This window comes from Carlito syrichta, unplaced genomic scaffold, assembly GCF_000164805.1.
Source record: "Carlito syrichta isolate Samal-C Ts95f unplaced genomic scaffold, Tarsius_syrichta-2.0.1 Scaffold302386, whole genome shotgun sequence".
NCBI lineage: Eukaryota > Metazoa > Chordata > Mammalia > Primates > Tarsiidae > Carlito > Carlito syrichta.
In genome coordinates, this window is record NW_007246482.1 from 764,872 (window position 1) to 788,555 (window position 23,684).

At 49.1% G+C, this 23,684-nt stretch overlaps 2 protein-coding genes across 2 annotated transcripts in view; both read left to right on the plus strand.

The window, feature by feature from the left end:
• The first annotated feature begins 6 nt into the window (after nt 1-6).
• Nucleotides 7-4,740, plus strand: SLC32A1 (solute carrier family 32 member 1). Its single transcript, XM_008056523.1, has 2 exons — nt 7-619; nt 2,820-4,740. The coding sequence occupies exons 1-2, from the start codon at nt 230-232 to the stop codon at nt 4,005-4,007; spliced, it is 1,578 nt and encodes a 525-aa protein (XP_008054714.1). The 5' UTR covers nt 7-229; the 3' UTR covers nt 4,008-4,740.
• An 18,780-nt stretch (nt 4,741-23,520) lies between these two features.
• Nucleotides 23,521-23,684, plus strand: part of ACTR5 (ARP5 actin related protein 5 homolog) — a 34,113-nt gene continuing 33,949 nt past the window's right edge. Inside the window, exon 1 of the mRNA XM_008056524.2 lies at nt 23,521-23,682. Within this exon, the coding sequence (XP_008054715.2) occupies nt 23,581-23,682 (102 nt within the window). The 5' untranslated portion in view covers nt 23,521-23,580. The remainder of the gene's footprint in view (nt 23,683-23,684) is intronic.

Here is a 23,684-nt window from a genome sequence, read left to right on the forward strand (position 1 = left end):
CACTAGCCGCCGCCGCCGCCGCTCCGCCAGTCCTGCTGCCAGTTTGCCCGGTCGGGCCCGGAGCGAGCCTCGAACGCCAGCCGGGAGGGTCATGAGCCAGAGCGCCCCGGGGCGCCGCGGGGAGAGCAAGCGGAGATAGCGGCCTCGCGCCCCCCGGCCCTCGCCGTCCTGCCTCGCGTCTCCCGCACCCCCGGCTCCTTCTGTCCTTTCCTCTGTCCCAGCCGCCGCCATGGCCACCTTGCTCCGCAGCAAGCTGTCCAACGTGGCCACGTCCGTATCCAACAAGTCCCAGGCCAAGGTGAGTGGCATGTTCGCCAGGATGGGCTTTCAGGCGGCCACGGATGAGGAGGCGGTGGGCTTCGCGCACTGCGACGACCTCGATTTTGAGCACCGTCAGGGCCTACAGATGGACATCCTGAAAGCCGAGGGTGAGCCCTGCGGGGACGAGGGCGCTGAACCGCCCGTCGAGGGGGACATCCATTATCAGCGCGGCAGCGGCGCTCCCCTGCCGCCCTCGGGCTCCAAGGACCAGGTGGGAGCTGGTGGCGAGTTCGGAGGCCACGACAAGCCTAAGATCACGGCGTGGGAGGCGGGCTGGAACGTGACCAACGCCATCCAGGTGAGCGCGGGATGCCCAGTTGTGTTTGCACTCCCTCTGCCAGCTCTGTGTGCGGGGCTTGGGGGGTTGCCACCAACCCACTCCCCCGGGACCCTGGCTGCGAGACCCCTCTAGTACCCGGGAATCTCCCTTTCCTCGCCCCTACCAGCCCTACGCGGGGACCTACGCCCCCAGGCGGTGTCTCCCGCCCTGATTCACACCCCCTCCCGTGGCACCAGTTGGAAGACTGCTGGGCTGGGAGGTTCGGAGGGACACCTGTCCAGAGGCACCACAAAAGTGAGGAAACTAGGAGGGAGCGGGAGGAATCAGGGAGAGAGAAAATCAGGATTGGAGGGAACGGTATCGCCTAGACTCTGGAATGGATTCACGGCTGCATTTTCGGGAGGAAAGGAGAGGGGGAAATCGCCGCGCTGAAGTCTCCTCCCCCGACACACACGCATAGACGCGCACACGTACATAGGCAGGCACACATGCCCACAGCCCCCCTTCCCACGAACAGACGCGCGCCCAGGCGCACACGACACGCGTCTATATATAGACCACAGCACTATCCCCAAATGCACCTGCGTCCACCCCTGCACCCCACACCAAGAAGCATACACCTGAACATACCAAGCACACAGTACTCGTTTGAACATACCATGTACACACGCATGCACAAACTCACGCATCCAGGACCCAGCCTGCTTCCTCGGGCGCAGCCCTGTTGGAGACACACACGGACGCACACTCGTGTGCCCACGCGAGCACATACGGTGCGCGGCACTCCAGCGCGGCCCGCTTGCTCGCAGACTTGCCCCTCTCGCCCGAAATCCCGGCTGCAGCGCAAAGGGGAGGCCAGCTCCTCCGCGTGTGGCCCTGGCGAAGCCCTCTCCGGAGGCTGCGAACGGCCCCGGCTCTCTCCCCTCACTCCCAACCCTCTACTCCCCACAAGGCGGCGCCGGACTCCGCCGGGAGCGGGTTTGCGAGTCTTGGCAACGAACCCCGGAGCTGGCAGGGGCTGGCAGGCCGCGGCGTCCGGGAGGCAGGCGGCTTCAGCCCCAGGCGCCCCGGAGCCCTAAGATTTGGCCCCGCGGCGTCCCTGCAGCGCACTGTCTTTGGGACGCAGAACGCAGGCTTCCCGGGAGCGGAAGGCCGCCCGGGAGATTCTGGGGCCCCAAGCTCAGCGGGACTCCATGGGGACCTGCGCGCCAGATGGCCCAGCCTAAGGCGCCTTCCGCTCCAGGCCCGGCTAGACAGCCTGGCGGGACCAGGGACCCGGGGCCGCGTCCGCCTTCCTCGTCGTGCGCGCCTTCCCCGGGGAGTCTTTCAAGGCTCCGTTTGGTAGGCCGGGAGGGAGGCCAGGGCTCGAGGCTGAAGGCTCGGAGGCCTCTGAGACCCTGGATTTCGTTAGCCCTTCTTCATGTCGATTACAAACCCTACAGCCCCGTCTCCACCCGACCCCACTGCTTCTGGTTCTAGACTCCCGCTTCACTGGGCTCTCCCGCACCCCCACTGAGTACCCTTCCTTAGGACTCCTCTGCCCCAACCGAACTCCGCCTTGCTTAGGACATCCAAGTTCCAACCCTCCTCCCTCCGTGCGCCCTACTCCCCAAAGCACTCTGCCAGCGCCTTCCCATTCCCACCATTCTTGCCTCCCAGCGGCTCGCCTCATCTCCAGCCCCGCTTCCTCTCCACCTTATCTCCTTTCCCTTCCATGGCAGCCTTGAACCCTTCCTTCTCGAGTCCGGTCCGTAGACAAAAGCGTTCCCTGTTTAGCTTCCGCTGCATTCCAGCCCCACCTGAAATCCTGTGCCCACTCTTCCCCAGGGGCTCTCTTTCTTAGCGCCCTTTTCCGACCTCGCTCCGCCGGCACCTTCTCCTCTCTTCCCCAGGGACCAGCCCTAGGAATCCCCGCCTTCCCCTTCTCTCCCGTGGCTTTTTCCTATTCTCGGCCTCCCTCCCCCTCAGACTCCCCCCTCTCCCCCAGCCGTTAGCGCCCCCTTCTTTCTCAGTCCCTCCCTCTCCGTCTCTGACTCGCAGGCAGGCTCCCGCGGGGCTCCCCGGCACCCCGGTCGCAGCCTGCCCTCAGCTCTGCGCCGCGTCCGTGCTCGCCCTCCTCTGCGCCCCCACCCGGCCCCAGCCATAGGCCACGCCCCCAGGCCCCGCTCCGGGGCGAGGTCCGCTGAGCGCCCCCGTCTGCCGCCTCTCCGCTCCACAGGGCATGTTCGTGCTGGGCCTGCCCTACGCCATCCTGCACGGCGGCTACCTGGGGTTGTTCCTCATCATCTTCGCCGCGGTGGTGTGCTGCTACACCGGCAAGATCCTCATCGCGTGCCTGTACGAGGAGAACGAGGACGGCCGGCTGGTGCGCGTGCGGGACTCGTACGTGGCCATCGCCAACGCCTGCTGTGCGCCGCGCTTCCCCACGCTGGGCGGCCGCGTGGTGAACGTGGCGCAGATCATCGAACTGGTGATGACGTGCATCCTGTACGTGGTGGTGAGCGGCAACCTCATGTACAACAGCTTCCCGGGGCTGCCGGTGTCGCAGAAGTCCTGGTCCATCATCGCCACGGCCGTGTTGCTGCCTTGCGCCTTCCTTAAGAACCTTAAGGCCGTGTCCAAGTTCAGCCTGCTGTGCACGCTGGCCCACTTCGTCATCAACATCCTGGTCATCGCCTACTGCCTATCGCGGGCACGCGACTGGGCCTGGGAGAAGGTCAAGTTCTATATCGACGTCAAGAAGTTTCCCATCTCCATTGGCATCATCGTGTTCAGCTACACGTCGCAGATCTTCCTGCCTTCGCTGGAGGGCAACATGCAGCGGCCCGGCGAGTTCCACTGCATGATGAACTGGACGCACATCGCCGCCTGCGTGCTCAAGGGCCTCTTCGCGCTGGTCGCCTACCTCACCTGGGCCGACGAGACCAAGGAGGTCATCACGGACAACCTGCCTGGCTCCATCCGTGCCGTGGTCAACATCTTTCTGGTGGCCAAGGCGCTGCTGTCCTACCCGCTGCCGTTCTTTGCTGCTGTCGAGGTGCTGGAGAAGTCGCTCTTCCAGGAAGGCAGCCGCGCCTTCTTCCCCGCCTGCTACGGTGGCGACGGTCGGCTCAAGTCGTGGGGACTGACGCTGCGCTGCGCGCTGGTCGTCTTCACTCTGCTCATGGCCATCTACGTGCCGCACTTCGCGCTGCTCATGGGCCTCACTGGCAGCCTCACGGGCGCCGGCCTCTGCTTCTTGCTGCCCAGCCTCTTCCACCTGCGTCTGCTGTGGCGCAAGCTGCTGTGGCACCAAGTCTTCTTCGACGTCGCCATCTTCGTCATCGGCGGCATCTGCAGCGTTTCTGGCTTCGTGCATTCCCTCGAGGGCCTCATCGAGGCCTACCGAACCAACGCGGAGGACTAGGGCGCCACCGCGGCCTCGGCCGCACTCCCGCGCTCTCCCCTCCACCATCCGCCCCAACCCCACCCGCCCCGTGCGCCCTGCCGCCGCGCTTGGGAAGCCAAGCTTTAAACATCTCTGGTTCCTAGTTTCTGATTATTCGGGGATAGGGGGTGGGAGGGGATAGGGATTCACGACCCATCGCGTCTGCGTTTCTATTGTCCTTTCTTTTCCACAACACCCTGGACTTGTGGGGAGGCGGGGTGCATTTGTGGGCAGAGTTCCCTGTCCTTCCAGAAGGGGCCCCGACACTTTGGTTCCAGTCATCGAGGGGGGTGGGAAGGGAGGGAGAGAGGGCGCAGCTCGCAGGCGCGGAAAACTCGACCTTGGGGGGACACTTCACATCCATCCTGTGCTCGGAATCTGCAGTGTCCAGCCATTTCCAGCAAGAGCGCTTCCCAGTCCGGAGACGTTTCTGCCCTGCAGCGGGAAAGGCTGACCGGGAAATCTATTTCGGGTGGGTGATTTTCTTCAACGAAGCCGGGAGGCGAGGAGCCGCGGCGGGGCCGGCTTGCTTGCCGGTTTTCAGGAATCCAAACTCATCTTGTGCAATTTATCAGGTTGTGGAACTGTTCTACTGTGCGTGTGGTGTGCTCGTGGTGAATAAGATGAAATGTAATCAGAAAAAAAATTTATCTCTAATTTAGAGTGCGGTGCATAATTTAATCCGCAAATAAAGAAACAAAGGCGTGCGCGGCCCCGTGTCGGTTCTGTGTGTTCGCACCAGCCGGGATCCCGCGGTGGGGACGTGGGAACCGCCTCTGGCCCGGTGAAGCTGGAGAAAGTGAGTAGCTGTGGTTAAAGGGTCCCGAGAATGCTCCAGGGAGCTGGGAGGCGGCCAGATGTTCCCAGGAAGCGTAAGACCGAGCGTTCGGTAGTGGCCCCTAATGGCCCCCTCAGCCGCCAGGAAAAGGTTTGTTCCGAATCTCTCCCTGGGGCGGGCCCACCTGCGAATTTGGTGGATGCTCTCAACCTCCAATCCTAAAAGGGTGGTAGTGGTGGAGGGGAGCTTTTACGTACAAAACCCCTACACGTTTGTTCAACAAATAATTATAAAGAGCCCATCATCTGGGGGCGGTTGGGTGCCAGGAGAAACAAACCCAGCTTACAGTCCAGTAGGGGGAGGGCAGTCCACAAGGTCACGCAGAAACCCACGAATGACCGCAAACTGTAAGCGGACTCTGCACGAAGTCAAGGCGGTTGTGTGCCAGGCTTCTCCCACCCAGGAGGATCCCCTGCTCCCCCGCCCATCCAAGCTGGGTTTACACCGCCAAAGAGATCCGACTCGCCAGACTCCACAGCTGGAGCCATTTGGGTCCCGAGAATGTGTCTGCCTGAATTGCCCAAAGGATCCAGTCCTTGTTTGTGCGGGCCCGACTCCAGGAGTAGCACCTGCGCTGTCTCCGCAGCGCGAGTCCGGGGGCAGTTGGGAAGGGTCAGGATCAGGCTCTCCAGATGGAGCTGGGAGCTCAGGTCCGAAGGCTTGTTTCCGGGGTCCTCGCTCACTGCCAGAGAAGCCACCACAGAGGCAGAGGCCTCGTTTGGAACGACTTTTCCAGGCGCAAATGGTGCACGGGAAAGGCCCGGATACCGCCTAGGTAGGGCGTGCGCTTCTCCCTGCGCGGCAACGGGCCTGGGTGTGAAAGCCTGTGTGAAGCTGTTGGTGTGGGGTGGCGGAAGCCGTCTGTATGTTGTGAGGGCCTTGGTGTGTGCAGAGCATCCGTGTGGGGTGCTCCGTGACGCGCCTGCGACAGAGGTGACCTCGCATCACTCCGGTTCTGCAGCCACAGCACGGGCGTGGGAGGGAAGCGAGACAGGATCCAGTGCCCTCGGCCGACGCGGCTCTAACGCTTTACACCGGCCGTTGGAGACGTCTACTGCCGTCGGCCTAGTTCCCCTTTGTCACTACTCTCGCGCGTTCAGGATCCAGAACTAGCCAAAGGGTCCTCAACTTCCAGCCTCCCGTGATCCCCGATGTCTCCCAGGCCTGAGGTGCGGAGTTGATTGTGCATTGCCTTGCCCCGCCTCCCACAGCCTCTCCGCAGGTCCACGGACCCTGGCGTGCGCTGAGTCGAAGCTCAGCCTGTAGCCTTCAGAAAAAGCCCGGCCTTCTACAGTGGAAGGTAAGGTGGCAGCGTCACGCGGCACCAGCTCCGTCCTTCCCATCTTTAAAAGGACAACACGAGACACAACGCAGGCTCGGACAGTGGCTGTCACCTCCGAGGGCTCGCCTGGATCCACTCCATGATCCTGGCTCCAGGTTTTGTGCTCAGCTTGCAGCATCCCTCGTCCTCCCGGCGAAAGCAAAGGGTGGCGGGGGCGGGAGGACTAGCCCCCTAGACGCCCCAAGGGAACCTCTAGACCCCGGTCGGCAGGACACCAGCCCCGAGCCTCGCATCCAGGCTACCGGGAGAAATGGGAAACGGAAATAGATGGGACCGATCTCCGCACACCTCCCCCCGCCCCGACCAAAGTGCGTGGACAGGAGTTGAAGTCCTAGTTCTCTTCGCAGTGGACTCGCTGCCCGAGTCCGAGTGAGCAGACATGCCTGGCAAGGCTCATTCCGGGGTGGAATTGAGGAGAGGAGGAATTCTCGGCACCCTTCCCCCCTACCCCCCACCCCTATCGGTTCCAATCATCCTGGCTCGACGAGCTGCGGACCCTGATAAGCTATTCCTACCTGCGTCCGCAGCAGAGGTCTGTCGGTGAACCCGGCCCCTTGACTCGGGACCTAGACCCGGAGCCGGACCGCCAAGACTCACGTCCGTCAGAGGAACCCAGGATCGCAACCACAGGGTCCCGAGACCACCCTGCCTAGGTCCCCAGCGGTGAGATCCCAAGCTGCCGGCCCTCAAAGAAGGTTCTCCACCCTTCTTTGGGCACATTCCTTCACGCACGCCGAGTTTTAAATACTTCCCTCTCTCACCTCCCTCCCTCCACACTCCCCTTGCCCAGCTGATAATCGTTCCTTATTTCTAGTGCTTTATTTCAGGTCCTTAACATTTCAAAAGTTTTTGGTCGTTTTCTTTCCGAACGTAGAAGAATGCCATATTATTGAATGAGTTTTGTTATATGACACACCTTATCCCAGGGACTGATTGTTCCCCACTCTGGAGCCTTGGAAGGAGGGATGGAGACAGGTTCCAGAGGAACCATCTGGAAAATGGGGAGTATCCAGGCTTTGTTATTCCAGGGGTGACTTCAGGGACAAGAGCCAAGAGAAGCCTTGGTCCAAGGGGGAGGTGGTCCTTTGGAAGACATCCAAAGAACCCATGGGTGGGGCTGGTTTGACCTCAGGGAGCCAGTCTTAGGTATCCTTCCCATTGCTTTTATTTTTTTCCTTTTCAATATAATGAAGAATTTCTAACATACAGAAAAGATGAAAGCATTCTACACTGAACATACATACACCCTCCACTTCGACTGAATGATTAATACTTTACAGTACTATATCCCATATCTGTTCATCTATTCATCCGATAATCGGTTTAAAAATGCATTCCAAAGTTTCAGATGTCTGTATATTTCCCTTCCAAATTCTTAAGCATGCAGGTCAGTAACAGTGACATTCAGATAGCACAGGATCAGTAGCAACACAAAGCTGAGCCATACTGGAGCCTGAGGCAAGAAAAGTAATCCCATCATTTATTTCGAATTTTGAGTCTTTTTGTCCAACATGTTATTTTAAACATGGTTCGCTTTTGCATTAATTTTCAGAAAAATGATGTTAAAATATTATCTTGCTTACTGAATTTTTTATACCCTCTTAAATTTTGCTCCAGAAGCAAATGCCCCACTTGCCTCAGACTAGTTCTAGCCCTGGTGTGAGGTCAGGCTTGGGAAATGAGCTCTGTTCCCTACACATTTGGATTGAGTCTTTTCAAGAGTCTGAAAACAACTGGTTCTACAGTGGTGCTTTGGACACCGCCTCTACCAGTTGTTGTGGGGTCCTACCAGTTGTGGAGGGAGCTTTATGCTTCCAGAAGCTTCCAGCAAGCCTGTTGGAGTGAGAAGGAAATGGGGGAAAATTTGAGGATGCTGTAGAGGGGATGGTACGTTTCTAGACTGAGGAAGGATGTATAGCTAGAAGGGAGAAACAATTAAAGGAAGATTAATCCTGTTAACCAGCACCTGGTTCAAGGTTTGGTACACAAACAGGATTTATTTATCAAATATTTATTGAGCACCCACTATAGGCCACACACCAGGCTCAGGCCTGTTCTAGACCCTGGGGATGCAGCAGTAAACAAGATGGACAAGGTCTCTAGGGTAGTTGTCAGTGCCCCACCCTACATCCCTTAGATACACCTAGTTTACTGAAGCTGTGGACCATAAGCCACTGCCAGTACCTCCATCTGTCTCTCTTCTCATCTCCCTGAGCTCCTGCATTCCAGTACTTCTAATCTAGAACAGTGGTCCCCAAATATCTGTCCATAGGCAGGTGCCAGGCTAGGTGAATCAGAAACAAATGGGGAGCTTTCTGGAGATTCCTGCTCCTCACCCAACCCCTAGATTCAGAAACACCTTCTTCCTCCTCCTCTCTCTCCTCCCCCTTCTTTTAAGTTCCTGATGTGCCACTGGTTTGACCAAACCTAATATTGAGGTTTGGTCAACGGGTGGGTGGATGGCTAAATAGGTAGATGGACAGATGCTTTGAGGAACAAGTCAATGATTGGATAGATGAGCCAATGAATAGATGGACCAGTTGAGGATGGAAAGGATAGATGACCAATGAATGGGCCAGTGGATGGTGGATCAATACATGATCCAATGGACTGAAGGAAGAAAAGAAGGAAAGATAGAGGGTCTATGGCAATGATCTGTAAGTACAGTAAACTCCACAAGGGGAGAGAGATTCTCTGGTTCTCCACTGTATCTTCACTGTGTAACACAGAGGTTATAGACAAAATGTTCTTAATACATTTTGTTCCATCAATCAGTAGATGAATAGATTCATATATTTTCAAAGAAGTTTTCAACACATTAATAGTACTGAAGTCACAGGAAAGTATGAGGCCAACTAGAAGAGTGGATACAATAAGAACAGCACTGGGCTGGACCTTGGGTAACAACCATAAGTAAAGGTCAGACAAAGGAAGAGGAGGAAGAAGGAGAGCTAAGATTGGTAAAATACAGTCGGAGAGAAAGGAGAAGAATAAAAAGAGAATGATATCCTGGAATTGAGGAAGGACAGGTTTCAAGATGTAGGAAGTAATAAGGATTTGTTTCCTTTCCCTGGATGGATAGTATCTTGACTTGGACCAGGTATGGATATGCGGGTACTCTTGGTTTCTAACCTTTGGAGTGGAAGAAATACACCTAGAAGCTTCTCAAAGAAGAGTGAGATGAAGACTGGGAACTAATTCTCATGGGGTCTCTATTCTGAAGGGAGTGTGTAATGGGGGGAGTCCAAGAAAGCAAGAAAATAAGGCAGATGAAGGACAGAACAGAATGCAGGAACAAAGATGAGACTGAAAGGGGCTGGCCTTCAGCTGGCTTTCCCCCAAAACAGACCCTGACACTAGAGACACATTAGACACTTTAGAATGAAGGAGTTCATGTGGGAACCGATACCAGGAAGCACCAGTAGCAAAGTGGAGAAATGAGATGAGGACAGAAAAGAAAGGATGCAGTTCCAGGAACTATGGGCAAGGAAGCTCCTGTGAATAATCCATCTGAGACCTCTGGGAGGGTTCAGAGTAATCACATCTAGGGGCAAGAAAGCTGAGGCATTTGTCCTCCACTGTCTACCAGTTTTGGTGAAGGGCTGCTCATGGGGGCATTAACTACCAGTTAACTGCCATTAACTCCCAATCTGCCCTGTGCTGCCACGGGTATGTTTCTGCAGCCATAGAAATCTCTTGGAGAGCCACAGGCCCTTCTAGTAAGAAGCCATTGAGTCATTATGCATTGTAGTGCTGAGGGCAATGTGAGGAGAGCTCCAATAGATCTGCTACAGGGAGCTTGGACACATTGTGGAGACCTAAATGAGAAAAATGCCATTTGGCCCAAACCTCCAACTCAAGAGACTTTCCAGTTTTAGCTGAGAGTCAAGAGGACCCTCAACAAAAATGCTGATCTTGATTGAACTTTGTTCTCCCAAGACCAGATAAATCTAAGGGTTGGAGGACATATATAAGGGAAGGATCTCCAAAACCTCAAAGCTGTTTAAGCATCTGTGAACCTCTTGAAGGGGATGCTATCTCCCAGACCCTATTACCCATTTCTCTCCTTTGAACTTTGTCAGTTTACCTGATGCTGCGGTTTAGATGTTGTTTGTCCCTGCCAAAACTTAGGTTGAAATTTGATCCTCAGTGTGGGAGGTGGGGCCTAGTGGGAGGTCTTGGGGGCCATTTGGGTCATGAGGGCAGATCCCTCATGAATAGATTAATGTCATCTCACTGGAGTGAGTTCTCATTCTCACAAGACTGGATTAGTTACTACAAGAGTGTAACTAATCCATTGGTGTCTTAGCCTTGAAAACTAATTCTCACATTTGGTCTCTTTGCACACGCCTGCTTCCCCTTCCTCCACTTTCCACCATGAGTTGAAGCAGCATGAGACCCTGATCACATGGGCTGCCCACCTTGGACTTTCCAGCTACCAGAATTTTGAACTATAATAAACCTCTTTTCTTTACAAATTACCCATCCTCAGGTGTTCTGTTATAGACACACTCAATGGACTAAGATACTTGGGATCTCAACTGCAACAAATGCCTTATCCTGGGCTATCAAGATATAAGGTAAGCAACTGAAACAAGAAAGCAAGACACACACACAAAATCCAACCAAGTTTAAAAAAATCTCTTTGAAAAATGGCTTCTATAATTGAAAAAAATTGATATTTAAAAATCAACCGGCAGACAGCAGTGAATAGAGAATAGAAGCAGTGAACAGAATTAGAAGACAGACCTGTAAATAACACAATAGATAGAGATATAAATATATGAAAACTATGAAAGATAGTTTAAGTGAAATTCAAAACAGGATAAGAAGGCATCACATAGATCTAATAGGAATTCCAGAATAAGACAAAAGAAGAAGGGAGAGAGGAAAGATAAGAAGACACAAATGAACCAGAAATGGTGGCTCACGCCTGTAGTCCCAACTACTCAGGAGGCTGAGGCAGAAGGATCATCTGAGTCCAAGAGGCCAAGGCTGCAGTGAGCTGTGATTGTACCACTATACTCCAACTTGGGTGACAGAGTGAGACCTTGACTTGGAAGGAAGGAAGGAAGGGAAGAAGGGAGAGAGGGAAGGAGGGAAGTTGAGAGCAGTATAAAGGAAAAAAAAAAAAAAACAACCCAAGATACATTGTAATAAAACTCCAAAAACAAACAAAAGAACTTAAAGGCAACCACCTAAAAAGCAATAGTTTCAAAATAAAGTCAATTAACTGACAGGAGACAACTCAACAGCAACAATAAAGATCGAAAGACAGTGAAACAATATCTTTACAGTGGTGAGATAATTGGCAACTGTTAACCTAGACTTCTATACCAAGTCAAAAGTGAGGATAAAATAAAGACACTTTCTTTTTCAGAAAAAGACTTAGAGAATTCACCACTAACAGACTCTCACCAAAGGAACAAGGGACAGACTCCAGCAAGAAATAAACTGAACCCAGAAGGAAGGAAGAAAATGTAGGAAGTAGCACTATACCTAAACACGTACTGCCTGTAGAAAATGACAATAACCAATTTGTGGGATCTAAAGTGGAACTAAGATTTTGGCAAATAACCTCTAAGACAGGAGGGAATGATTGAAGTCAGTCTTCTAAGAACAGCAACAATAAATGGACAGAAAATGTATAAGTTTCCAGCCAGTAGAAGGAAAAGAGGAAACAAATAAAACTTGATCAATTTAGAAGTCAGGAACGGGAAGGGAAAGAAAGGAAAGAGCAAAACACAGACCTTTCTGGTCAATAGAAAGCATAATATAGGATGGTAAAAATAAATGATTCAGTAGTAAAGGTAAATAGGCTAAATTAGCCAGCTAGAAGATTCTCAGATTGGCTTTTTAAAAATCCATTTATCAGAGGGACCCAAAAAAGCTCCTGGAATTATCTCTTGGAGGGCAGACCCCTTGTAGTGCACTCGGAATTTGTTCCTCCAGATCAAATGGTCAACCAAAGTTTTTATCTGGAAGTTTTGAGAAGGTTGTGCACAATTTGTGGCAAACAGATTATGGACCAAAAACAATATGACACTGGTGACCCACCCTCCCTATTGACTCACTCTCCTCACAAGCAACATTTTTGTTTGTTTCCCCAGATGAAAAAAGTCCTCAAAAGGAAACATTTTCCAGTGTGAAAGAGGTGAAACAAAAACAGCAGAAGCACTAAAAGGCATCAAAATCGACAAGTTCAAAAATTGTCTTGAGCAGTGGAAAAAATGTCTCAGTAGGTGTGTTGCATCACATGGAGAGTACTTTGAAGGTGACTGGAGTTTAAACATGTAAGAATGCACAATGTTGTATAAATTAATTACATTTTCGTGAGGTCCCCCCCCATGTGCTGTTTGCAAGGTGTATAACTAGATGGAGAAAGGTTAAAGTAAAAATGTGGAAAAAGATCTGCCAGGATAATAGTAATCAAAAGAAAGCCATCATAGTTACAGTAGTGTTAGTCCAAACAGTCCTTAAAGCAAACTGTAGCATCAGGGATGAAGAAGAAAAAATATACAGGGAAGATCGTTCTAAACTTGGTGTTTCTAATAACACAGATGCCAAAGATAGAAAGAAAAATGGACTGACTTACTAGCACAGTGGAGAGTTGACTACACCTCTGATGTTAAAATAACTAGGATGTTTTGTTTGTTTTTCTTGATATGTATTTGTCTATACTTCAATTTTTTGTTTTATTTTTTCACAAATTATATATATACACAATTAAAAGAATTGGTGAATTTTACAAAGTTTAAGACAAATAGCACTCTGTAGCCTTTCCTCCTATCTTCCCTTCCCCGGAGGCAACTACTTCAATTCTTATACTTGACAATTTCATTGTCTATCTTCAAATCTCCAAATAACAAGTTCACATTGCTATTTTTCCAGTTTTGGACCATGTTTATTGGCTTCCAACCAAAGAAGATGAGGTTTTAGTCCCTTTGCTACCTCCTCTCCAGTCCACATTCCTGCCCCCTCAATTCTCCTAGAATAGTTACATTATAATTGTGATTGGCTCAGTGCTCAGGATTTACACGGTATGATATGTGTGCTAATTAGAGCTAAGGCATGTGGTAAACTATGATTACTTTCCCTTTCCTGTACAACTTTTTACTTTATAAGGAGTTGCCTTTTGGTTTGTTTCATATACTTCTTACTAATTGAACCCAAACTCTCCACCAGTTGTCTAACTATTCCTCAGTTGCTTCATTCACATAAAATATGGCATCACTTTCCCCTTCCTGAAGAAGTCTCTCTGAGCACATACCTGCTCCAAGCTGTGCCTGCAGCACAGCTGTCATTCTGGGATTTGCTTCTTGTCACCTCAGGGTTCTCTTACTTCTTTTGTATGTCGCAATCCATCTCCTGTCTCAATGTGATTTAAAACAATTTTATTTAATTTTAAAGATGTGGGGTACAATTCAGGGTTAGGTATACAAATGGTCTTTATGCAGGTACCCTTGTTGATGAGGTGTGTCTCTCCCTTCCCCTGGCAGTCTCCCACTAATGCTAATCCCGTCCCCCCCACCCCTTGGCAGTTTCCCACTGCTGCCAATCCCTTTCTTATAGTATTATGATAATTGTTCAAGGTTCGCTTATGAGTGAGAACATGTGGTACTCAGTTCTTTGTTTCTGTGATAGTTCACTCAGTATTATAGACTCTAAGTCCATCCAAGTTGCTGTGAAGTTCATAATTTTGTCCTTCTTTATGGCTGCAGAATATTCTATCATGTTTATGTACCACATTTTTTTTTATCCAGTCCTCTTTTGATGGGCAGTACGGTTAGTTCCATGTTTTTGCTATTGTGAATAATGCTGCAATAAACATGTGTGTGTAAGTATCTATTTCATAGAGTGATTTGAATTCCTCTGGGTATATTCCCAGTAGGGGGACTGCGCGGTCATATGGAAGGTCGGTTTTTAGAACTTTTATAAGTTGCCAAACTGTTTTTCACAGAGATTGTACTAGTTTATGCTCTTGCCAACAGCGTAGAAGTGTTCCCTTTTCCCCACATCCTCTCCAGCATCTGTTGTTTTTGGAGTTATTGATGATGGCCATCCTGTCTGGAGTTAGGTGATATCTCAATGTGTTTTTAATTTGTATTTCATTGATGACTAGTGAGGCTGTGCATTTTTTCATGTATCTGTTGGCTGCTCATATGTCTTCTTTTGAGAAGTGTCTATTCATATCTTTTGCCCACTTTGTAAAGGGGCTGTTCAGGCTTGTGGTATCTTGGCAATGTAATTCCTTCAAAACTGAGTAGGTGTTGTGGGTTGAACTGTCTCTCTCTCTTTTTTTTTTTTTTTTAGTCAGAGTCTCAGTCTGTTGCCCAGGCATACTCACAGCTACCCCAGCGTTGACCTGCTGGGCTCAGGCGATCCTCCTACCTCAACCTTCTAAGTAGCCGGAACTATAGGTGTGAGCTACCATGCCCAGCTAATTTTTTGATATGTTGTAGAGACAAGGTCTCACCAAGTTGCCAAGGCTGGTCTCGAACTCCTGGGCTCAGGCAATCCTCTCACCTCGGCCTCCCAAAGTACTGGGATTACAGGCTTGAGGCACCATGCCCCGCCAGAACTGTGTCTTTTTTTTTGAGTGAGAGTCTCACTCCGTTGCCCAGGCTGGAGTGCAGTGGCATGCTCACAGTCACTCCAGGGTTGACCTGCTGGGCTCCGGTGAGCCTTCCATCTCAGTCTTCCAAGTAGCCGGAACTACAGGCACATGCTACCACACCTGGCTAATTTCTGATTTATTGTAGAGATGAGTTATCGCCAAGTTGCCCGGGCTGGTCTCAAATCCACAGGCTCTGGCTTCCCAAAGCGCTGAGATTACAGGCTAAGCCACCAACCCCGATGGAACTGTTTCTTAAAAAGATATTTGGAAGTCCTTACTCCTGGTACCTGTGAATGTGTCTTTATTTGGAAACAAGGTGCTTTCAAATATGCAGTACAGATGTACTTAACAAAGATCATACTGAAGTAGTGTGGGCCCTTAACCGGTATGACTGGTGTCCTTTTAAGGGGAAAGAGACATAGAGTGAGATACACACGAGGAGAATGCCATGTGATGACGGAGGCAGAGACTGGAGTAGCCAAGGAATGCTGAGAGTCACAGGGATTCTTCAGAGAAAGAGAACCAATAACAGATATGCTTATATCATAAGGAATTGGGTCACTCAATTATGGAGGTAAGCAAGTCCTCATATCTGCAGGGGGAATTGGCAAGCTGGAGGAGGCCCATGAGAGCCAATGGTTTATTTCCCGCCTGAGTCTGAAGGTCTGAGAAGCATGACGGCTGATTCTGTAGTTTCTGTTCCAAGGCCAGCAGGCTTGGGACCAAGGAAGAATCCATGTTTCAGTTCAAGTCCAAGGACAAGAAAAAGCTGACATCCAGTCTGAAAGCAACGAGGCAGGAAGAATTCTCCCTTCCTTGGGGGAGGGTCAACCTTTTTGTTCTATTAAAGCCTTCAACTGACTGTATGAGGCCTACTCCTATTAGGGAGGATAATCTGCTTTACTCAATCTACTGACTGAAATGTTAATCTCATCCAAAAGCCCCCTTGGAGAAAAGAGCCAGAATAATATTTGACCAACTATTTGGGCATTCTGTGGCCAGTCAAGTTGAGACATAAAATTAGCCTTCTAGCCTGCAGAACTGTGAGAAAATAAATTTCTGTGTTTTGCTTTTGCTTTTTTTTTTTTAAAGACAGGGTGTCATACTGCTGCCCAGGCTGGAGTACAGTGGTGTAATCATAGCTCACTGCAGCCTAGACCTTCTGGACTCAGGTGATCCTCCCAGCTCAGCCTCCCAAGTAGCTGGGATTTACAGGCATGTGCCACCACACCTGGCTAATATTTTTATTTTTTTGTAGAGATGAGGTTTCACTGTGTTGCCCAGGTTGGTCTTGCGTCCTGGACTCAAGTAATCCTCCCGCCTTGGCTTCTCATTTTTAATGGAAAAATAATCATAGCAATATATTTTGTCAAGTGTTACACTGTGCAATAGTCACTGGTCATAGGACAATTTGAATTTAAATCAATTAGAATTAAATAACATTAAAAATTCAGTTCTTCAATTTCACTACTCACATTTCAAGGGCTCAGTGGCCACATGTTATTTAGTGGCAACTGCATTAAACATAAGAGATATAGGACATTTCTATCAATTTGTACATTCCCAATGTACAAGGTTCTATTGGATAGCTTCAATCTAGTGTCTTAGTCAGTTTTCCCCTGCAGTAATGCTGCAAAGCAACTATAGAATTTCAGTGGCTTACCATGTTAACAAATCCACTGAAAAGGCTTTTTCTTTTCTGAGAAAGAGACTTTATTTCAGCAAGCAGCTTACAAACCAGGGAAATGCAGCCTTTGGCATAAAACAAAGGTATAAACCAAAAGAAAAAAGAGAGGGGTTGTCTTTTATGGACAGAGTTCCTGCCTAGGTTTCCACTCTGGTCTGTTAAGCAAATGAGGGATGCAAGCTTGTTTAGTTATAGTTGATTGATGCTTGTTTAGTTCTGATTGGTGGATGCAAGTCGTAGTCTATTGGTTAGGACCAGGAGGTGAAATGGATTTTCCAGCAGCTGCTGATTCAGGCAGAACAGGAAGACAGCTCTGAAAGTCCCAAAGTTACAGGTGTGTGGGGGTTTCCTAGGAACACAGAGTGCATAGGTGACCTCTAGTCAGCAAATGGCCACTTGGCTTCATTTTGATTTTAGGCCCGGTAGCTACTCAGGCTCTACCTTGAAGAAGTGGCTCTTTCAGGTTTCACAATTAAAAGCAGACATTTTTCTTGTTCAGAGGTCCATGGGATAGCTTAACTTTAGGTTGCACATTGGGTGAACTTGGCTTTGCACTGCAGTTTGGGTTTTGATTTGCTCCATATGTCTCTTATCCTCTTTGGACTCAGGTATATTCTTCTTATGACTAACAACAGGAAGGCAATCTAAACCACATAAGTACATTTAAAGCCTCTGCTCCAATCACATTCAATTAAGAGTCTATTGCTGAAAACAAGTCACATGGCTAAGCCCAATATCAATGTCTACAATGAGAGGCCCTACAAAGTTACATAGCAAATGGTATTGATACACGTGGGCTAGGAGGGTCCACTGAGGCAGGTGAGACCCTCAACCTCAGCCCAATACTCGGGCTCATGACACCATCATAAGAACGAGTTCAGGATGAGTCAGTATAAAACAAAAACACATACTTTAAAGAGAGTGAGGGCTTACTGGAGTGAGTGGCACCCAAGAGGGCTTGGGGTTTCTTTTCATACTATTTCTAACTAAGGGGTGGAATATTCACATTACGTGGAGGAATATTCATGAGTTTTCCAGGAAAGAAGTGGGCTTTTCCCAAAACTGGGTACCCTCCTCTTTTCTGCTCATATTCTGTCACAACAACTGGAGCTGTCATGGTCCTGGAAGGTGTGTCGTTTAGTATGCTAAGGTATTAAAATGAGAGTATAATGAGCTTGGAGGTCTGCTTGCTAATCAAATCTGTTACCATGTAGGATTAAACTAGATTAATTAGTGGCAGACAATAAATCTTTTTTTTTTTTTTTTTTTTAGTTGGAGTCTCACTCTGTCGCCCAGACTGGAGTGCAGTGGCATGTTCCTGGCCACCCAGCCTCGACCTGCTGGGCTCCGGCGATCCTTCTACCTCAGCCTTCCAAGTAGCTGGAACTACAGGCGCGGGCTACCATGCCCGGTTAATCTTTTGATTTATTGTAGAGATGAGGTCTTGCCAGGTTGCCCAGGCAGGTCTCAAACCTGTGGGCTCAGCCAATCCACTCACCTCGGCCTCCCAAAGCGCTGGATTACAGGCTGAGCCACCGAGCCCAACCGACCATAAATCTTGTAACCAGGTTTCTGGAACCTCTGATAAACAGGTTCCTTTTCTTGCCTGTCATGATTTCTTAACTGCTTGGTATTTTTCCATTCTCCTGCGACCACCCAGCACTATTCCTGCCTCATTCCCTTCCCTGCACCCGCAGAGATTTCCATCCCTTATACTTAAGGGTTGATGAAGGAGGAGGTCAGTCTTCTGTATAGACAACCCTGATGAGGAACAGTCCACACATGGAAGCAGTCTTATGAAAGATGGGACTAGAAGGGCTGGGTGTGTGATAGTGAGCCTCTAACAAACTATAGAGGCAAGAGCTTTACCAGCTACTACTTCTGCTCAGAAAGCTGAACCTATTGCTTTTGCACGGGCACAAGTGGGAAAAGACCAGCAGGTAAATATATATACTGATTCCAAATATGCTTTTTGCATGCTCATGCAGCTATGTGGAAGGAAGAGGGGCTGCTGATAGCCAAAAACTTTCCTAAAAGTACAGCTCAGAGATTTTGTTGTTGTTACAGGCAGTTCAGGAGTCATTGGAAATGGCTGTCATCTATTATAAAGGAAAAAATCCACTATAATCAAGGGAAACCCCCTGGCAGATAAGGCTGCCATAAGGCCACCGCTGAACTGATGGTCACAGCCTGACAACCCAGGACTAAGCCCAGAATATACCTGATCTGAGATAAAATAGGCAATACAAAGAGGTTATAACAAGGAACCTAGCAGTTGGTGGACACAGGGTCTTAAGATCATGCTTCCTCAGGCCTCCCAATTAGAAAATCATTAAGGGAATGCACAATTCCTCCCACTTGGGGAGAGGTGCCATGACTACTTTAGTCACCCTAGCAGAAAGGGATTATCCAACACTGTTGAAGAAGTCACCAGAACCTATCCTCTTTGTATTCTCAATGACCCTGGGGGAGGAACTAAGTCATCCTCACTCTTAAGCCCTGTTCAGTGAAAAGGCAAGTACCCAGGTGAAGACTGGCAGATTGATTTTACTCAGATGCCACGTTCACAAGGATTTAAATTCTTGCTAGTCTTTACTGACACCTTTACTGGTTGAACTGAGGCCTATCCAACAAGAACAGAAAAGGCCCAGGAGGTTTCAAAAGCCCGACTAAAGAGGTCATTTCTTGCTTTAGGCTCTCCAGGTCCCTGCAGAGTGATGATGGTCCCTCCTTTGTTACAAAGTGACACAGCAAGTGCCCACTACACTGAGAATTTCTTATCATCTCCGTGCATCTTGGAGGTCTCAGTCATCAGTCAAGGTAGAAAAGACCAACCACCATCTTAAGAAAACTGTGGCCAAATCATGCCGACAAACTTCAGAACCTTGATTAAAAAATATTGCCTATAGCCCTTCTCATGGTTAGGATGGCCCCTAAAAGCACCTTACAACTTAGTCCTTTTGAAATGCTATGTGGAAGGTCTTTCCTCACCTCAGACATTCTCTTTGATCCAGAAACACAGGAACCAATCAAACATATAATAAATCTTGGACAAGTACATAAGGCTTTGATAGAATATGGAAATAAGGCTTCTTCATCTCCTGATCCAGAAAATCTGCCAACAAAAATTATCCCAGGATACCTAGTTTTACTAAAAACTTGGAAGGAGGGGTTGTCAGCTGGCCAGCTCCAACTAAAATAAAAAGGCAGGCAGGGCACAGTGGCTCATGCCTATAATCCCAGCACTTTGGGAGACCTAGGTGAAAGGATTGCCTGAGCCCACAGGTTCAAGATCAGCCTGAGCAACTTGGCGAGAACTTATCTCCACAATAAAAAAAATCAGCCAGGAGTGGCGGTGCATGGCTATAATACCAGCTACTCGGAAGGCTGAGGTGGAAGGATCACCTGGGCCCAGCAGGTCAAGGCTGTGGTGGCCATGAGTGTGCCATTGCACTCCAGCCTGGGTGGCACAGTGAGATGCCAATTAAAAAAATAAATAAAAATAAAAAGGCCCTTACCAGGTGCTTTTAAGTACCCCCAGTGCAGTTAAACTACGGGGAACTGTCAGTTGAGTACATCTCTCTAGAGTAAAAACTGTCTCCCCTCAGTTTCCACAGAACCCTCTACTGAAAACTGAGGACCAGGAATACTCTTGTGAGCCTGTGGAAGACCTGAAGCTCCTTTTCAGAAACACAGAAGCCAAGACTGTTAATGGTCATCTTAGTTACTGTTAATATTTGGCCTGTGCATATTAACTTGCTTGTGAAATTTTTATCTTCTAGGTTACAACAGTTCCATGTAAAGATGATGATCATGTGAAGATTCCAGCCAACTCCTGCCTCGGACTCAGACTCTCCTGCTAATCTATCTTTGGGCCCCTAAAACCAGACAGCTACAGACCTCCACTCCCTTGGTAGGCAGGGTCAATGCTCTTAAATCAGTAGGAAGTAGATACAGAAGACTGACCTCCAAAGAATAAGAGATAGAAATCTCTGAGGGGGAAGAATGAGATAGGAAGAGTGCTGAGTGGTCACAGGAAAATGGAAAAATATCAGAGAGCAGTTAAGAAATCACATGACTGATAAGAAAAGGGACCTGTTTATCAGAGGCTCCAGAAACCTGGTTATAAGATTTATTGTCTGTCCCTAGTTTGATCTAGTTTAATCCTACATAGTGATGGATTTGACCAACAAGTAACCTTCAAGCTCATTATACTCTCTTTGTAATACCTTAGCAAACGAAATGACACACCTACCAGTGCCATGACAGCTCCAGTTATGATTGAATACGAGCAGAAAGGAGAAGGGTACTTAATTCTAGGAAAACCCCACCTCTTTCCTGGAAAATTCAACAATGTTCTTGTCCCTAATATGAATATTCCATCACTTTGTTTGAGATAGCTATGAAAAGAAACCCCTGAACCCTGTTGGGATGACTCCTCCTCTCTTGAGTGAGAAATTTTGTTTTACAACAAAATGTTTTTGCTTTTGTTTTCATTTTATTCCGACTCGTCCCGGATTCTTTTTTGTGATGGGGTCAAGAACCTGAATATTGGACTGAGACTGAGAATCTCACCTGAGGTTGATACTAGCCTATCAGTATCAGCATGGATGTATGAGAGGAGACCCCCCAAAAACCAGAATTATCTTTTGGAGGATGGGTCCCTTGTAGTACAGGCTTTCCCTGATAGTTAAGTGTTTGAGGAACCCATTGGTATTAGTGTACCAGCTAGCATTGTTGTGAGAGCCCACATCTTGCTTCAGTGAATTTTTTTGGATTCTTTCAACAAGGCTGCCCATTTCATGATGAGTGATTTATAAGCCCATCTGCCCACACCACACTGAGTGTTCAGAAGTTTCTGACCAAAAAATGGCATGACTCCCATGCCTGACTCTTCTTATTCACCCAATCTGGCCCCAAGCTACTGGCCTTCTGGATGAAAAAAGTCCTCAAAGGGAAACATTTGCCAATGTGGAAGAGGTCAAACAAAAAACAGCAAAAACACTAAAAGTCATCAAAATTGATGAGTTCAAAAACTGTTCTGAGCAGTGGAAAAAGTGTCTTGATAGGTGTATTGCATCAGAGTACTTTGAAGGTGACTGAAGTTTAGACATGTAAGAATACACAATTTTTTACAAAGTCCAGCATAATCCTATATCCTATGCAGTCTATAATCCTATACTGTCTCCCCAGTTAATCCTATTATGAAAGAGTGAAGAAATGGGAATAACAATTCAATCTACCTCATTCAAATATAGTGCTTTTTTTTTTCCCTGAAAAGTAATGCATTCACATGGTTCAAAAATGAAAAAGTCTCCCCCACACTTGACCCACCCATCTTGTTCCTTCCCTTATAGGTAAACCCTTTTATTAGTTTCTCTCTGCAGGATAATACAAGCAAAACCAAATATGTATGTCTTTCCTCCCTTTCCTAAAGGGAGTTCACTATGCAGTACACTGTATTGCCTTCAGTTCTTTTAAAAGTATATCTTGGGCTCGGTGGCTCAGCCTGTAATCCCGTGCCTTTGGGAGGCTGAGGTGAGTGGATTGCCTGAGCCCGCAGGTTCAAGACCCACCTGGGCAACTTGGTGAGACCTCATCTCTACAGTAAATCAAAAATTAGCTGGGCGTGGTAGCGAGCACCTGTAGTTCCAGCTACTTAGAAGGCTGAGGTGGAAGGATCGCCAGAGCCCAGCAGGCCGAGGCTGCGGTGACCGGGAGTGGCCACTGCACTCCAGTCTGGGGGACAAAGTGAGACTCCAACTCAAAAAAAAAAAAAAGTATATCTTGAATTTTTTTCATTTCTTAAACTCACATTCACTTATATTTGTTGGTCTCTATGTTCCACTCATCCCTTCTTTCCCAACTTAATCAGGGGTACCTTCAGATGTCTAAACAATGGGAAGACAACATAATCTGATTTTTGCCACTAGGCTGGCTCCCAATGTGGCCTAGAAGTGTTTACAGAGAATCTTGAGAAAGGTTTGGGGGGTGGGGTCTTATCTCTCACAAAAGATGTCTATTCAGAACCACCTTTTATAATTCATTTGATATTTTCCCAACTTAAGTGTTCCTGAGCTGATAGGATAGTCTCAAGGAAGCTGCTCTAATTCTTGTTACCCACTTAGCTAGCAGAAGGAGGCGAAATGGGGGCGGAAGAGGATGCCCAAAGGTTAAAACTGGGAGAGTTAAAACTAAGAGTGGGTCACATCACCTCCGATCCCATGCCCATTGGCCAGAACGTGGTCACATGGTCACATCTAGGTAGATGAAAGACCACGTGGGTGAGTTAGGCCACTCGAAGAAAGGGAACAACTGGGGAATGATTGATTAGTTCTTGCCTCTGTGTCTGAGGTCTTAGACGACACAGTCTGTGGGAGTTAGTAAATAAATCTATTTTTAAACTTCATGTATTGTATTATAAAATTTAACACACAGACTTAAAAGTGCACAAATTGTAAGTGTACAGCTTGAAGATTTTTCACAAAGTGAACACACCTGCACAGCCAGCTTCCAGGTCAAGAAATTGAATAGTGAGTACCCCAGAGTCTGAGTTTCCTTGACAACCTGAAGGAAGTCAAAAGGGAAAGGGGCTATTTTTCCCAGGTCGCAAGGCCAAGGGCGCAGCAGCGAGGAAGAGGCGGGGCCGCCGGCGGTGGAGGGCGAACACCCAGCAAACCCGGCGTGGCAGGTGAGGAACTCGGCCACTGAGCGTGCCGCCGAGTCAGGAGGCCAAGAAGGGGCGGAGCCTGACGGCGTTACGCATTAGAGGCGGGGTTTCCTGGACAGCAGTCCCGGCTAGGGCGAAGGGGCGTGGCCACTCGTAGGCTGTGGGGAAGCGAGGTTGAGCTACGGCAGAATTACGCAGCCAGGGTGGGCGGGGCCCAGCGGTCCCGAAGGCAGCCTGGAGCACCAGGGGCGAGTCAGGTGGAGAGGTTGGCTGGGCTTCCCGAGAGAAGGCTTTCGAGTACTTTAGGGCCTAAACTGACGGCGTGACGTCGAGGGCGGGGCCTCGCGGCGACGAGGCGGACTGTGCGGCGAGGGGCGGGGCTGGGCGCGCGCTTCAACATGGCGGCGAACGTGTTCCCGTTCCGCGACGTCCGTGCGGCGCCGGATCCGGTGCTGCAGGCCGGCCCGGTGGCACACGGGTCGCTGCCGGTGCCACTAGTGCT

What these genes read in the sequence shown, in the direction of transcription:
- SLC32A1 (XM_008056523.1), top strand. Translation starts at nt 230, where the DNA reads ATGGCCACCTTGCTCCGCAGCAAGCTGTCCAACGTGGCCACGTCCGTA. An exon ending in ACGTGACCAACGCCATCCAG is followed by an intron (nt 620 to 2,819) that starts GTGAGCGCGGGA and finishes TCCGCTCCACAG; the next exon opens with GGCATGTTCGTGCTGGGCCT.